Source organism: Paralichthys olivaceus, chromosome 11 (genome assembly GCF_024713975.1).
Source record: "Paralichthys olivaceus isolate ysfri-2021 chromosome 11, ASM2471397v2, whole genome shotgun sequence".
In the NCBI taxonomy this organism is placed as follows: domain Eukaryota; kingdom Metazoa; phylum Chordata; class Actinopteri; order Pleuronectiformes; family Paralichthyidae; genus Paralichthys; species Paralichthys olivaceus.
The window spans coordinates 22,741,376-22,754,104 of record NC_091103.1 but is presented as its reverse complement, the minus strand read 5'-3'; the positions used below and the strand labels follow the sequence as shown (position 1 = coordinate 22,754,104).

The following is a 12,729-nucleotide window of genomic DNA, read 5'->3' as shown; positions in this document are numbered from 1 at the left end:
CCTGTGAGAATGAAATGTCACTTTCTACTTACTAATTGAAGCCAAGATTGTTGAGGAAAAGGTGAAGCGCTGCGATTCTCCACTGTAGACGAGGAATATGAAAATAGCACAGCGTCACCTTGTCCACTGTTTATCGTCGGTTTTTCAGTAACCTCTTACTGCTGAGATGACGGTCACATGTTGTGACAAACACAGAACAAATTTAAAGACTTCATTTATTTGTCTGAAAATGACAAGAAACACCTTTGATTTTCCTTTTTATACTGTTTGAATCAAAAGCTCCAAGAAACAAGTAGCAGCTTGTCTGAGAGATAATCTCTCAAGGAAAATCCTAATGTTGGAGGAATAGCAACAACCCTTACTTTCAAAATGGAAATTAAATTTGGTCTGAGTCAGACTTGCAAACGTGATATGTTGTTTCTTTTTACATTTTGTTCATCCTTGGTCAGCTTGAGTGACTGGAACATTCACAGGTTTCAAGTTTCAATTTTACTTTAACCTAAGTATGCTGTAATTTTTTTGTGTGATATAAATCATATAATATACTTTATTTCTATATTTGCTTGTTTATGTAAAAATAACATTATGAAATGTTGTTGAGGGATGGGGCATGGTGCAACAAGGAACCCATTTAAAATGTGTTGTAGATCCAGATAAGAGGGCGAATCCAGGATTTAACATTGCAAGATAGTGTTTTTTTGTTTTTTATTTTTTATTTTGTGCAATTTGGTGCAGATTCAAATGAAAAACCAAGATCTAATGAATTTAACTGTGGTTTCATAACAGGACTGTTGGGCCTTGGCGGAGGTTTTCGCTCTACTGTGTGCCATTCTAGTTAAATGTAATTATAAATGAAATTACTCAGAGTATTTTTTTTCTTGCCTCTTTACAGTCCATGGTACTACTGCTCTACAGCCAGAGGCAGTACATCTTTGAATTTGACAAAAACGACAGACTCTCCTCTGTGACCATGCCCAACGTGGCACGGCAGACCCTGGAAACCTCCCGCTCCATCGGCTACTACAGAAACACCTACCGTCCCCCTGAAGGTAACGCCTCAGTGCTCCAGGACTACAGTGAGAACGATCAGTTGCTGCAGACGACCTACCTGGGCACGGGCCGCAGGGTCATCTACAAATATGGCAAGCTGGCCAAGCTGCTGGAGATTCTCTACGACACCACTCGCATCGGTTTCTCCTATGATGAGGTGGCAGGCATGCTGAAGACGGTCAACCTGCAGAGCGAGGGCTTCACCTGCACCATCCGCTACCGTCAGATCGGCCCACTGATTGACCGGCAGATTTTCAGATTCAGCGAGGAGGGCATGGTGAACGCTAGATTTGACTACGTCTATGACAACAGCTTCCGAGTCACAAGCATGCAGGCTGTCATCAATGAGACCCCTCTGCCGATCGACTTGTATCGCTATGACGACGTGTCCGGCAAAACTGAGCAGTTTGGCAAATTTGGGGTAATCTACTACGACATCAATCAGATAATCACCACGGCCGTGATGACCCACACTAAGCACTTTGATGCTTACGGCCGGGTGAAGGAGGTACAATATGAGATCTTTCGCTCGCTCATGTACTGGATGATGGTGCAGTATGACAACATGGGCCGAGTGGTGGCCAAGGAGCTGAAAGTTGGGCCTTATGCCAACACCACACGCTACACGTATGAGTATGACGCGGACGGTCAGCTGCAGGTCGTCTCCATCAACGACAAACCTCTGTGGAGATACAGCTACGACCTCAATGGCAACTTGCATCTCCTCAGCCCTGGAAACAGTGCACGCCTCACGCCACTACGCTATGATATCAGAGACCGGATCACTCGCTTGGGAGACGTCCAGTACAGGATGGATGAGGACGGTTTCCTCAAGCAGCGAGGAAATGAATACTTTGAGTACAACTCCGCCGGCCTGCTGATCAAAGTGTACAACAAAGTGAGCAGCTGGAGCATCAAATACCGCTACGACGGCTTGGGCAGGAGAGTTTCGAGCAGGAGCAGCGCAGGCCATCACCTGCAGTTCTTCTATGCTGACTTATCCAGCCCCACTCGGGTTACACACATGTACAATCATTCCAGCTCCGAGATCACTTCTCTGTACTATGACCTGCAGGGACACCTGTTCGCCATGGAGCTAAGCAGCGGGGATGAGTTTTATGTGGCCTGTGATAACATAGGCACCCCCCTGGCTGTGTTCAGTGGCTCAGGCCTGATGATTAAACAGGTTCTCCACACAGCTTTTGGGGAGGTTTACCTCGACACTAACCCCAACCTCCAGCTAATAATTGGCTACCAGGGGGGCCTGTATGAGCCTCTCAGTAAACTGGTCCACATGGGTAGACGGGACTACGATGTCCTGGCTGGCCGCTGGACGACGCCCAACCACGAGATCTGGAAACGGCTCAACAGCAACCACATCGTGCCATTCAACTTGTACATGTTCAAGAATAACAATCCTCTGAGCAACAACGAGGAGATAAAGTGCTACATGACTGGTGAGTTCACATCCTGTTCAACAGAGAGAAATATCTACCCAACCTGTTTCGCAGAGGATGGAAGCTTGGCAACCCAGAGAAGTTTAAATAAATGTGTTAACAGGTATCAAAACTGAAATTTCTTATACCACAGCTGCCATCCTCTGCAAAGCAGCAAGCAGCAAACTTGTCAAGGCCAAAATCTTAACTCTTCATGCAGAGTCTACTTAGAGGCAGGATTTTCTGTAAAGTATTCAGCTGTAACTGAAGATAAGTTTGAAGCAGAGTATATACAGTAAATGGCAGTTTTTTAAGTTAGCTTTACTAGAATCATATCATTACTTCCACCAAGGAGGTTATGTTTTCGTTTTATGTGTTATTTAGCAGGATTACACAAAAACTACTGGATGGATTATTACAATACACTTGGTGGAAGGATGTGGTATTGGTCAGGAAAGAACCCAGCTCAGGGGGAGGATTCTCGGATGTGCTTTCTTTAACCTTGCAAATAGGGCGTTTTGCATCTTTAACATTGATTTCTTAGAGAATAATTCATGGATCTGGCATATTTAGGGGAAGGATAAAAGATAAAATCTGGATCTAGTAAATATAAATGTGGTTTCTTAATAAAGGGACTCTTGGGCCTTGGTGGATATAGTGGATCTTTGTAGATGAAATTAAACGTAATGGTGGGATCACACTTTAAGCCTCAGACCTGTGTGATACTCCTTTTTCTCCCAGTTCTGCAAACTTTTCTCATTTCAGGAGCTGAATTTTTATTTATTCTAAACAACAAGCCACAAATGGAAGAACAAATCCTGCCAAAATTAAATTTGAAAATAGAAGTGCAGTGTGGGAGAGAGGGTTTTTCCAATAGCTTCCTCACTGGGACACAGAGCTTGTTTTTCTGCTCTGCTGTTTGTCTGCGTGCATGTGCGTGTTGCTTTGCATGCGTGTGCCCAGTGGCTATGGTTTTGAAAGTGCTCAAAGGGAACAATGCTGTACGGCAAAGCGACCTCCCCTCTGTTGCTGAACACTCAGGTCCCTTCCTAGAAATATCACATCGTCCTGTGTTGCTTTGTGGCAAGGAGGAGGTAAATGGCAGTGAAAGCACCCCAGCGGAGAAGCAGAGCACAATAGATCCATAGAAACGTCAGCCAGGGCCGGTCGCATCAACCTCTCTGGCTGCAAGTTAAACAGCATTGTTAAGGACACTCACTGAATACGACTGCGGTTCAACCGAACAACCTCAGCCAGATCTTGTGCACAACTGTGATATATAATTCTCTCCGTTGATTCTTGATATTTTCTCAATAATGCTCATGCTGGCTGTGAAATAATGACATTTTTTAACCTGTCATCCTTCATTTATTAACCTGTAGACAATGATTAGAAGAACAGTCACTTCTTTGTGCAGGTTGCTCTCCAGCTCGCTCCTGCTCTCTGATCAACAAAGCCATTTAGCCTTCTGCCAAACAGAGAGGCGCTCGGCTTCACAGTCCACCATTAGGGGCCGACTGGCATTAGAATGCTAAGCAGACTGTTAGATATACTGTAGTGGCTCCGTCTCAATTGTGATTGATGGCACTGACATTTCCATTCTTTTCACTGAATTACCGAGGCCCTTTCATTGTCCTCAAACAAATTCTTAATTAAAAAAGCTTTGTCAGGTGCGACAGTGTGGCGTTGCCAGTCTGTCACAAACTTAACCCCCAAAAGTGTCAAGGCAATGATTCTGCTGTCCATAACACACACATTGAAAGGGGCACGAAACAAATGGCTCTGAAGTAACACGCTTTTCTTTTATTATCTTCCAGTCATGTCTGTCGCCTTTTCTGTGTTTCTCAGAATTAATGACAACTTATCACCAGGAATTGGCAGCTGCACCTACAAACGCAGCTGCTATTAGATGACCCGCGTTAAAAGGATCGCACGGATTTGACATTTCAGACATGTCACTTTCTCATTAGAGGAAAAAAATATATATTTAAGCAGAAGATCCTGCTGAGTCCTTAGAAAATCCTGCGTCGATGTCTCGGCTGCTTTGAAATGACATCAAATTACAGTATGTAATCATCAGCACAGCAAACACTCGCAGATATCACTTTGGCATTTGTGGGCCCCAGCTGTGTGTCATTAGTGTGGCACCTGCAGGAGTGGACATGAGTCTGTGAAGTGTTTATTATAGCTTGTCCACCTCCACAAACAAATCAAGTGCTCCGAGCAACTGAGGAGTTTATTAAGGACACAAGCACTTGACTGCAAAATCTCCACTGTCAAATGAATCCTTAGTGTTCAACATGCACAGTATAACCCTATAACTGTATATACAGGGGTGTGATGGTACAGGCATACTACATGTGCAGAACTCAATTTGAAACTTTCCGAATGCAGTGAAAACCCCTGAAAAAAGGAAATTGTTTACCAACTTAAAAAATATTGCTCTAATTGATAACAAGGGAGTTAAACTGAAGAAGATATATTAACACAATTAAACTTTGATATGAAACATCTGATTTCATTTTCTATTTTTTAAGTCATTTTCTGTTCAATCCCGACCCAGTCCGACAGAAATTCAGTATTTAGTGTCAGATCCAAGCCCGATGTTTTGCCTAATTACAGATTCGTGCAGCGTAAAAAGTCAAGTAGATAGCCCAGCAAACATGACTGAATCCAACCCAAACCCAAATATAATTTCAAAATGTTCAGTGTCCACACTCAAATAACAAATACCATAGGTGTTTCTATAGCAGCAGCAGAACACAGGTTTTAAAGACATGCTGAAAGAATTCAAGCCCCTTTTCAATGTTTTTGAATTAACTTTTGTCAAGGTAGTTTGCAGCTAGTTGCAGTAGTATTATAGACTTAAAGTAAACTAGTGTTTCATTTAAAAATAGAAGAACAAAAAACATACTCCATTGTGATATTTATGTACCGAACCATACATGCATATACTCAGTAACTGGTTTTAATTATACAGATCATCTGTTTGTACATCACTGTTTGATCTTTTGTTCCAATCCCTCCTCTGCAGATGTTAACAGCTGGCTGGTAACTTTCGGCTTCCAACTGTACAACGTCATCCCCGGCTATCGAAAACCAAACACAGAGGCCATGGAGCCGTCCTACGAGTTAGTCAAGACCCAGATCAAGACCCAGGAGTGGGATAGCACCAAGGTAAATCAAGTCACTGTCACCTCTTCCTCCTCCGTGTCTTACCACAGATTCACCCTCTTCCACCTCTGCCCTGCTCCCCCTTTTCAGCACGGTTAGAGAATAGACATGCTCCATGTAACCCAGACTCCCGGAGGAGCTGCCAGCTATCAGGCCAAAACACAGCCCAGTGAGCCCTGCCCCTCATCCTCATCCTGGGGAATGGGGTCAGGCTAAACAGCTCTTGTAATTGTCCTGCCATTAGGGAAATTCGCTCTCGATTCCCTCCACCACTGCCCATTGATTTCATCTCAGTCTTACACCGTTAGCCAAGGTCTGAGGAGTAGTAGACATGCTCTGATTCCCACGTTTATCAGCCCTTTTAAGTTGCCCCCAACTCCCCTGAATTATTAAAGAGGCCAATGTTGTTGTCTGGGGTTTGGTTACAGCTTGACTGGTGAATGCCACCCATCAGGAGGTCAGAGTCATGTCGAGCGACACTCTGGCTGCCACCTTAACACAGCAGGGATTTGCTGTTATAAAAAAATATGTTCTTGTCTATTTATGAGCCTAAAATCTTATGATAGAATACAAGGTTATCTCAATCTGTGACCTCTGATCTGACCAGCCATCCATAATAAACAGGAGATCCAACCAGGCATATTGAACAGAAGAAGCAGCAGCGATAAAGAATAAAACAGAATAGACAGTTGTAGAAACGTCCAGTTATGTCCTCATCTAGCGTAGAAGCTTCTGGGAGTGGGGGTAACTGTTAAAGCCCCCTGGGACTTGCTCGTGCCTGACAGTCCACAGAGAATCTCTGAACTCACCCAAGGTTCCGATCTACAAAGGAGCAGCAACAGAGTGAATATCGAATTCAATCCAAAGACATCCCGGCAATTTCCATTTCAAATATGAGAGAGTAGATACTGTGTGATGGAATAGAATTGTAGATTAGAAAGAATAAATGCAAAACTTTATTTTTTTGAGGCATTTGCAATTCTGACTTTATCAATGGTTGAGTCAGAGCTGATCATTTCATCATATGTGATGATTAAGAAGGCAAATTTAGCTTTTTGCATTTCTTAATCAGTAAAGACATCACTCTTTTAAAACATGTCAGTTTCTGTTTTTTTTAACCATAATTTAACTTCACACATCGAGCCAAGATACACCAGGTTGCATACATTTTATTCCTACCGTTCTGGTTTATAAGGACTTGTGTCCTGCTAAATTGAATTAGTCACATATTCAGTTTGCCTCACTCCGAAACACTAAGCACAAGTTGATATGATAATATTTCCTGAAAGCTAATTTTTCTGCCCCAGCCGTTCAAGCATGTGTTCAAGAATATCTGTGATCGACTGTGATATCTCTGAAAAATCCTCTAATGGAGGCTTTAAATAGCAGCGTCAGCCCAGATTTTAAGATGTTGCTTGTGTTTGTGAGGGAGCTCGTCCGTCAGCCTCTGAAGTACGAACTGTAAACGGTATATTAGGAAAGATTGAGATAATGAGGCTTTAACCCACGTACGTGCCCAGGCCTGATTTCTCCCTATGTGGAGTTCTTGCTTCATTCATTCGTGCTCTGTGCTGGTTAATGTCATGTTGATTCTCACTGCAGATGGCCACACCAGCCTAATCAAATATAGATTCTTTGAAGCGTAAATAGCTTCAAAACCACACATGGTATATCCTGCGCATCCTTGGCACTTTATTTTATTTTAAACAGGAGAAAAGTACGCCTGCCGTTCCGTGGCTTTTCATTTAAGCCTCTAGTCCGCCGCGCTGCTGAATCCACACCCAGATTGAAAAATGCCATGAGCGGCCAGACAGATGAGGTTTGTGCTGCACAAGGCTTGATCTCTCATTCTGGCTTGTGCTGGAGGCTGATTGCGCCCCATGCTATGTGAATGATGCCTCTCTGGGAGTGTCCCGGGAGGCTGTTTGACTAAAGTGGAGGACGTTGCCCCCGTTCCTCCTGATGCCTCCGGGACGTCTGACCAGGTCACACTGTTGGCACGGTAAACAAACATGGAGTGGCATGGTCTGAAGTGTCCCCCCAGGCCGTCGCTCGTCAGGGGACAGAGAGCACAGCTGCCCCCCTCACTGTCATATGTTTCCCCTTCATGCAGGATCTGATGTGGTGTCACGGCAAGGAGCGGGGGGGCAGATATGCTCGTCACTGTACACAGCTCAGCCCCACCCTGTCCCCCGGCCTGCAGTCTCCGTCTAACGGAGGCACAGTGAGACAGAATAAGAAAACTGTCAGGAGGACTTTGAATGTGACTGGTTGACAAAAACTCCTCAGTACGCTCGCAGCCTCTCATCTCGGGCGCCGGCGAGAAGGCAGCCTTTAAGCAGCCTTTTTGTGCCGCACAGATGTGTTCAGGCGATCGTCTCACCGTTGGCCAGCTTCCATTTCATATCGCTAAGATGTCTCTCTTTTCCCGAAGAGTGTCTCTTGTTGAGAATAAGTAGGACAGAGGATTAAGTTTGGTTGAAGGGAACGTTCTTGTTTACACTCATTACCGGGAGCGTCAAAATTCAGGGGACGAAACCGCTGGGGTCGCTGATCCCTAAGTTGTGGTCAACCACTCGACTGGAAAATAAAATTTAATTCCAGTGTTAGATCCGAGTGTTTGTCTTTCATTTGCATGGTAATATAATATTATGTAAAATATTGGTCAACAGTAGTTGTCTGGGAGTACAGACGGGCTTCCCTTTTACAAACTGTTTTTTTTAAACACGCCACCTTTGATGCACATCTGTCAACTGCGGCAGCTGCATATTCCAGTGAGAAGCAACAGCGAGTTCCTGTGATGCCACATGAGACTATAACTACAAAGTTAACTCCACAGGAAGAGAGACGTGGCCTGTAAAAGCACGACATTAGCATTTTTGAAAAACGTCAGCATGCTGTTTACCTGCTGCACGTGTCAGGAGCTCTGCTGTGCTCGCTGCGGTTATTGTATTTGAAGCATTAGCATATATCAGAGTCCTGCTCTTTGCACAGAATACACCAGGCACTGGAAACTTCCAGCTGTGTTAAACCAAGGCAGAATCTAATATCGGAAATAACTGCAGTGTAAACAGTTAGATTTGTATCGATGGGCCGCACCGGATCATGTAAACACACTCTGAAGAGAGAAAAGCAGGTGTCCCTATTGGGATAGTTAGCATTTTCCACTCCTCATTTTTGCGTTTTACTTTTCGCCACAGCAACAGCTTTTCATGTTGATGATGTTTTTGCCTGTGAACTCAGACATCCATCTGCAGGGGACGAGATCCACACCGTACACGAGCTACCAACTGATCCCTGCTTCATATTTGGTGCAGCACGGCCGTCAGCAGACTTTAATTTCACCCTTTTTGAAAATATCATGCCTGTCACGAATGATCAGAGAGATTTGCATTTGCTGAGCAACACCCCTGCCCATACCTCCACTGTGTGTGATTCATTAACGGCTTCAAAGCATCACAGATTTGTGGTTTGCTCCTGATGATGAATGTGAAACAATTACAGAATGATTTATATACAGCACATTGTGTATTTAAGATATTTCATCCACATGTGAGATGTCTTTTCGTACCACCTGTAAGATTTTATTATACCTTATACCAATTGGTCGCATCTGTCAACCTTATATAAGTGGATGATTATTTTGACCTGTTTTCTATTTATTTATCCTGCAGACTAACTATGTAGGAAGTTTTATATCATCAAATAACAAATGAGCTAATTAAAACCAAATTCGCTCTAACATTGAGGATTTATTATCTATACAGCAGCCAGCCACCAGGGGGCGATCAATACAGTCCATGATATAAAGTAATGAAAGACTGAACTGTAACTATATCCTGAATGAAAGATTAAAAAAAGAAACTAACTGCACTGTGACCTTTCTGGTCTAAGTCTGAACGGTCAGAGTGAATCAATCAGAGGTGAATATTTGGTCAAGAAGAACGTCTCCAAACAAGCTATGGCGGGATATTGTGTCAATCTGACAGAAATTATATTTTAATCCGTGTACGTAAAGGCTGTGTGTCTATAAATATTAAATGAATAAATGTGTGTGGTCTTTGTCTTGCAGTCTTTGCTGGGCGTTCAGTGTGAAGTTCAGAGGCAACTGAAGGCTTTTGTGAAGCTGGAGCGTTTTGGCCAAATCTACAGATCCAAAAGTGCCGGATGTCCTCAATCGGAGAGCAAGAAGATCTTTGCCTCTGGCGGCTCAATTTTCGGGAAGGGGGTGAAATTCGCCATCCGAGAAGGTCGCATCAGCACTGACATCATCAGCTTAGCCAACGAAGATGGGCGCCGCATGGCTGCAGTGCTGAACGACGCGTTCTACCTTCAAGACCTGCACTTCACTATCACAGGCACAGACACACACTACTTTGTCAAACTGGGCTCAGTGGAGGGAGACCTGGCCCTCATTGGCATGACGGTGGGCCGCCGCACGCTAGAGACCGGCGTCAATGTGACGGTGTCTCAGGTCAACACAGTTCTCAATGGCAGGACTAGGCGCATTACTGACATCCAGCTGCAGTATGGCGCCCTGTGTCTGAATACGCGATACGGCAGCAGCGTGGACGAGGAGAAGGCTCGCGTGTTGGAGTTGGCCCGGCAGAGAGCTGTCACCCAGGCGTGGGCCCGGGAGCGCCAGAGACTGAGGGACGGAGAGGAGGGCTCGCGAACCTGGACCGAGGGAGAGAAACAACAACTCCTGGGCTCAGGGAAGGTGCAGGGCTACGACGGATACTACGTGGTTTCGGTTGACCAGTACCCGGAGCTGGCGGACAGTGTCAACAACATTCATTTCATGAGACAGAGCGAAATGGGCCGAAGGTGACATGAACATGAGGCTCTGCAGGGACGGACTCACATGTAGGACATGGGACTTCTTGCCAAAGACAGTTGTGTACATGACCACTTTTTTTTTTCTTTGACTGTGCTCAACTTGGTTTTTAAAATACTGTTAAAACTAAAAAAAAAAAAAAAAAGAAAAAAGAAAAAACATGGTTGCAATCAGTTGCACTGTATTAATAGAAGAGTGCCCTTCTCCTTGTGAAGATTCTTTAACAGTCTTTGCCCTTCAAGTGCGGCTGCTAGAGGATGAAAATTTGCGATGTCTGTGACTTATTTTTGTGACTCCATTTCCTCATCCCTGATGGTGATTCTGTTCAAAGGAATCCAAGAGGAGTACTGGTAATGCATTTTGTTCACTGGCTCACTCCGGTGCCAGACTTGCAGATTGTTATTCACAAGCTTGCTCCATTCTGCCTTTTCTGCGCCTCAGCCAAGGAGATTCCTTCTCTTTTAATCACTTCTTTTTTATACTTGAAACCCTCATAGCCCCAGTCATCCATAAATGATGAGAGAGATTTCTGTTGGTGGTAGAGCCCTTCATCACCACGAGCTGTACTTGTCAAGGCACCTTCATTCCTGTGATGTCTTGTCATTTTTGAAGAGGAGGCCTGATGCTCATCCGCGGTCCTGGCGTGGAAGGCTCTGTCCTGATCGTGCTTGTCGACCGCCTTCTCCATGAACTACAAAATTAACAAAACTGCTTAATCATGCTTACAATGTATGGTGAAGCCAACAAAGGGATATGAGGTTACTTTTTTTATTTCATGCGTGGGTTTTTTTTTCTGACTGGAATCGTTTTTTAATCCAAGTAAGAGAAAAAGAAAACAATAAATTGTCCTTTTTTATTTGACTGTGGTCAATCAACTCAATTATGAAAATAGCGAGGAGCCAACGAAAATACTGTGGCGTTCATGTGTGTATTAAACGACAAAAAGTATTTTACAGGAATGGTTTTGAATTACATTTTAGTTTTGTTTTATAAATAGCTATATGAATTAACAGTATAACAAATGTGAATTTAAAGAAAATGTGAACTATTGTCCCTTTTATTGTTAATTGTTGTACTTGAACAATACTTAAGGGTGTTTCAACACATGGAATAAACTATGACAGGTGGTTTAGTTAAATCAGTTACTGTGTTTTTTTATTAGACCAGCTACGTTCTACTGATCTCATATGAAATGCAGTGTTTGTTTTATCATCGAGCTTGAGTCAGTATTCCTCGCCACGATGACCAGTCGGATACAGATTGAAAATATGTTTAAGAAGTTAACAAGATGACTAAAGAAACCAGTCTCATTAGGGATGTATTCCACATTAACACATTGGCTGCGGAGATGGATAGGCTCCGCATTCTGTTGTGGTTGAGGTGAAAGATACAAATTGCCTTTGCCCTAAGAGCTGCCTACAGGTCAGCATCCGAAAGTGCTTTCATTCCCCAGAATGCGGGTCCACTTGGTCCCATCGCTGGCTGAAATGCATCAGACCTGCAGGTCTCCTTGCTCCCGTTTACAGACTAAAGGTCGTTTATACACGGCAACCTTGAAAATAGCCCAGGTGGACACAATCTAGCTCTTAAACACGTGTGTTCACCCCCTCAGTGGAGACCGCAAAGGACAATTTGAAAAATCTGCGCATTCAAAAATGCGCTTAATGTGAAAAAAGTGAGAAGGAGTCAAAGACCATTTTGGAAATTGTGAAATGGATTTGACTCCTGGTACTTTTTTTGTAACTATGCCAAGCCACTGCACACTCTTCTCATCGTTTGTTCCATCAAACATATAAAGTTGTTTGTGTGTGTAGAGGTGGTGGGAGCATGATTGAGTGTCTCAATCTGTACAAACGTTAAAGCAAACAGTACACGTTTTTTTTTTTTTTTATCATTTTCTGCTGTTGGTTGATTAAGTGACGTTTTGTTTCCAAAAAAAAAAAAAAATATGTATGCTCAACCTTATATGAATGAAGGATATTTGCATTGTGGAATATTGCACTGAGAACTGTTGCGTCATAAGACTGTATCTTTTTCTAACGTTTTGGACTCATTTTGAGTTTCGGTTTGTTCTCAACACTGTGTTTTTAGCGCTTCTCTTTGACTATGTAAATATGAAGGCATCAAAGTAAGCTGTAAATAAAATGCAAATGTAGATACCTCTTAGAGCTACATCGGTGACCCTGTGTAGTCTTAAGGTAGAAAAAAAATAAAGGGAATATTTTGTGTTTA

The 12,729-nt window shown here is 43.4% G+C and overlaps 1 protein-coding gene across 12 annotated transcripts in view; it reads left to right on the top strand.

The window, feature by feature from the left end:
- tenm4 (teneurin transmembrane protein 4) overlaps nt 1–12,729 on the top strand; it is a 159,138-nt gene extending 146,409 nt beyond the window's left edge. For all 12 annotated transcript variants that reach the window (XM_069534265.1, XM_069534264.1, XM_069534263.1 and 9 more), the window contains 3 exons: nt 893–2,507; nt 5,521–5,663; nt 9,733–12,729. In XM_069534265.1, the coding sequence (XP_069390366.1) occupies nt 893–2,507; nt 5,521–5,663; nt 9,733–10,491 (2,517 nt within the window). In that variant the 3' untranslated portion in view covers nt 10,492–12,729. The remainder of the gene's footprint in view (nt 1–892; nt 2,508–5,520; nt 5,664–9,732) is intronic.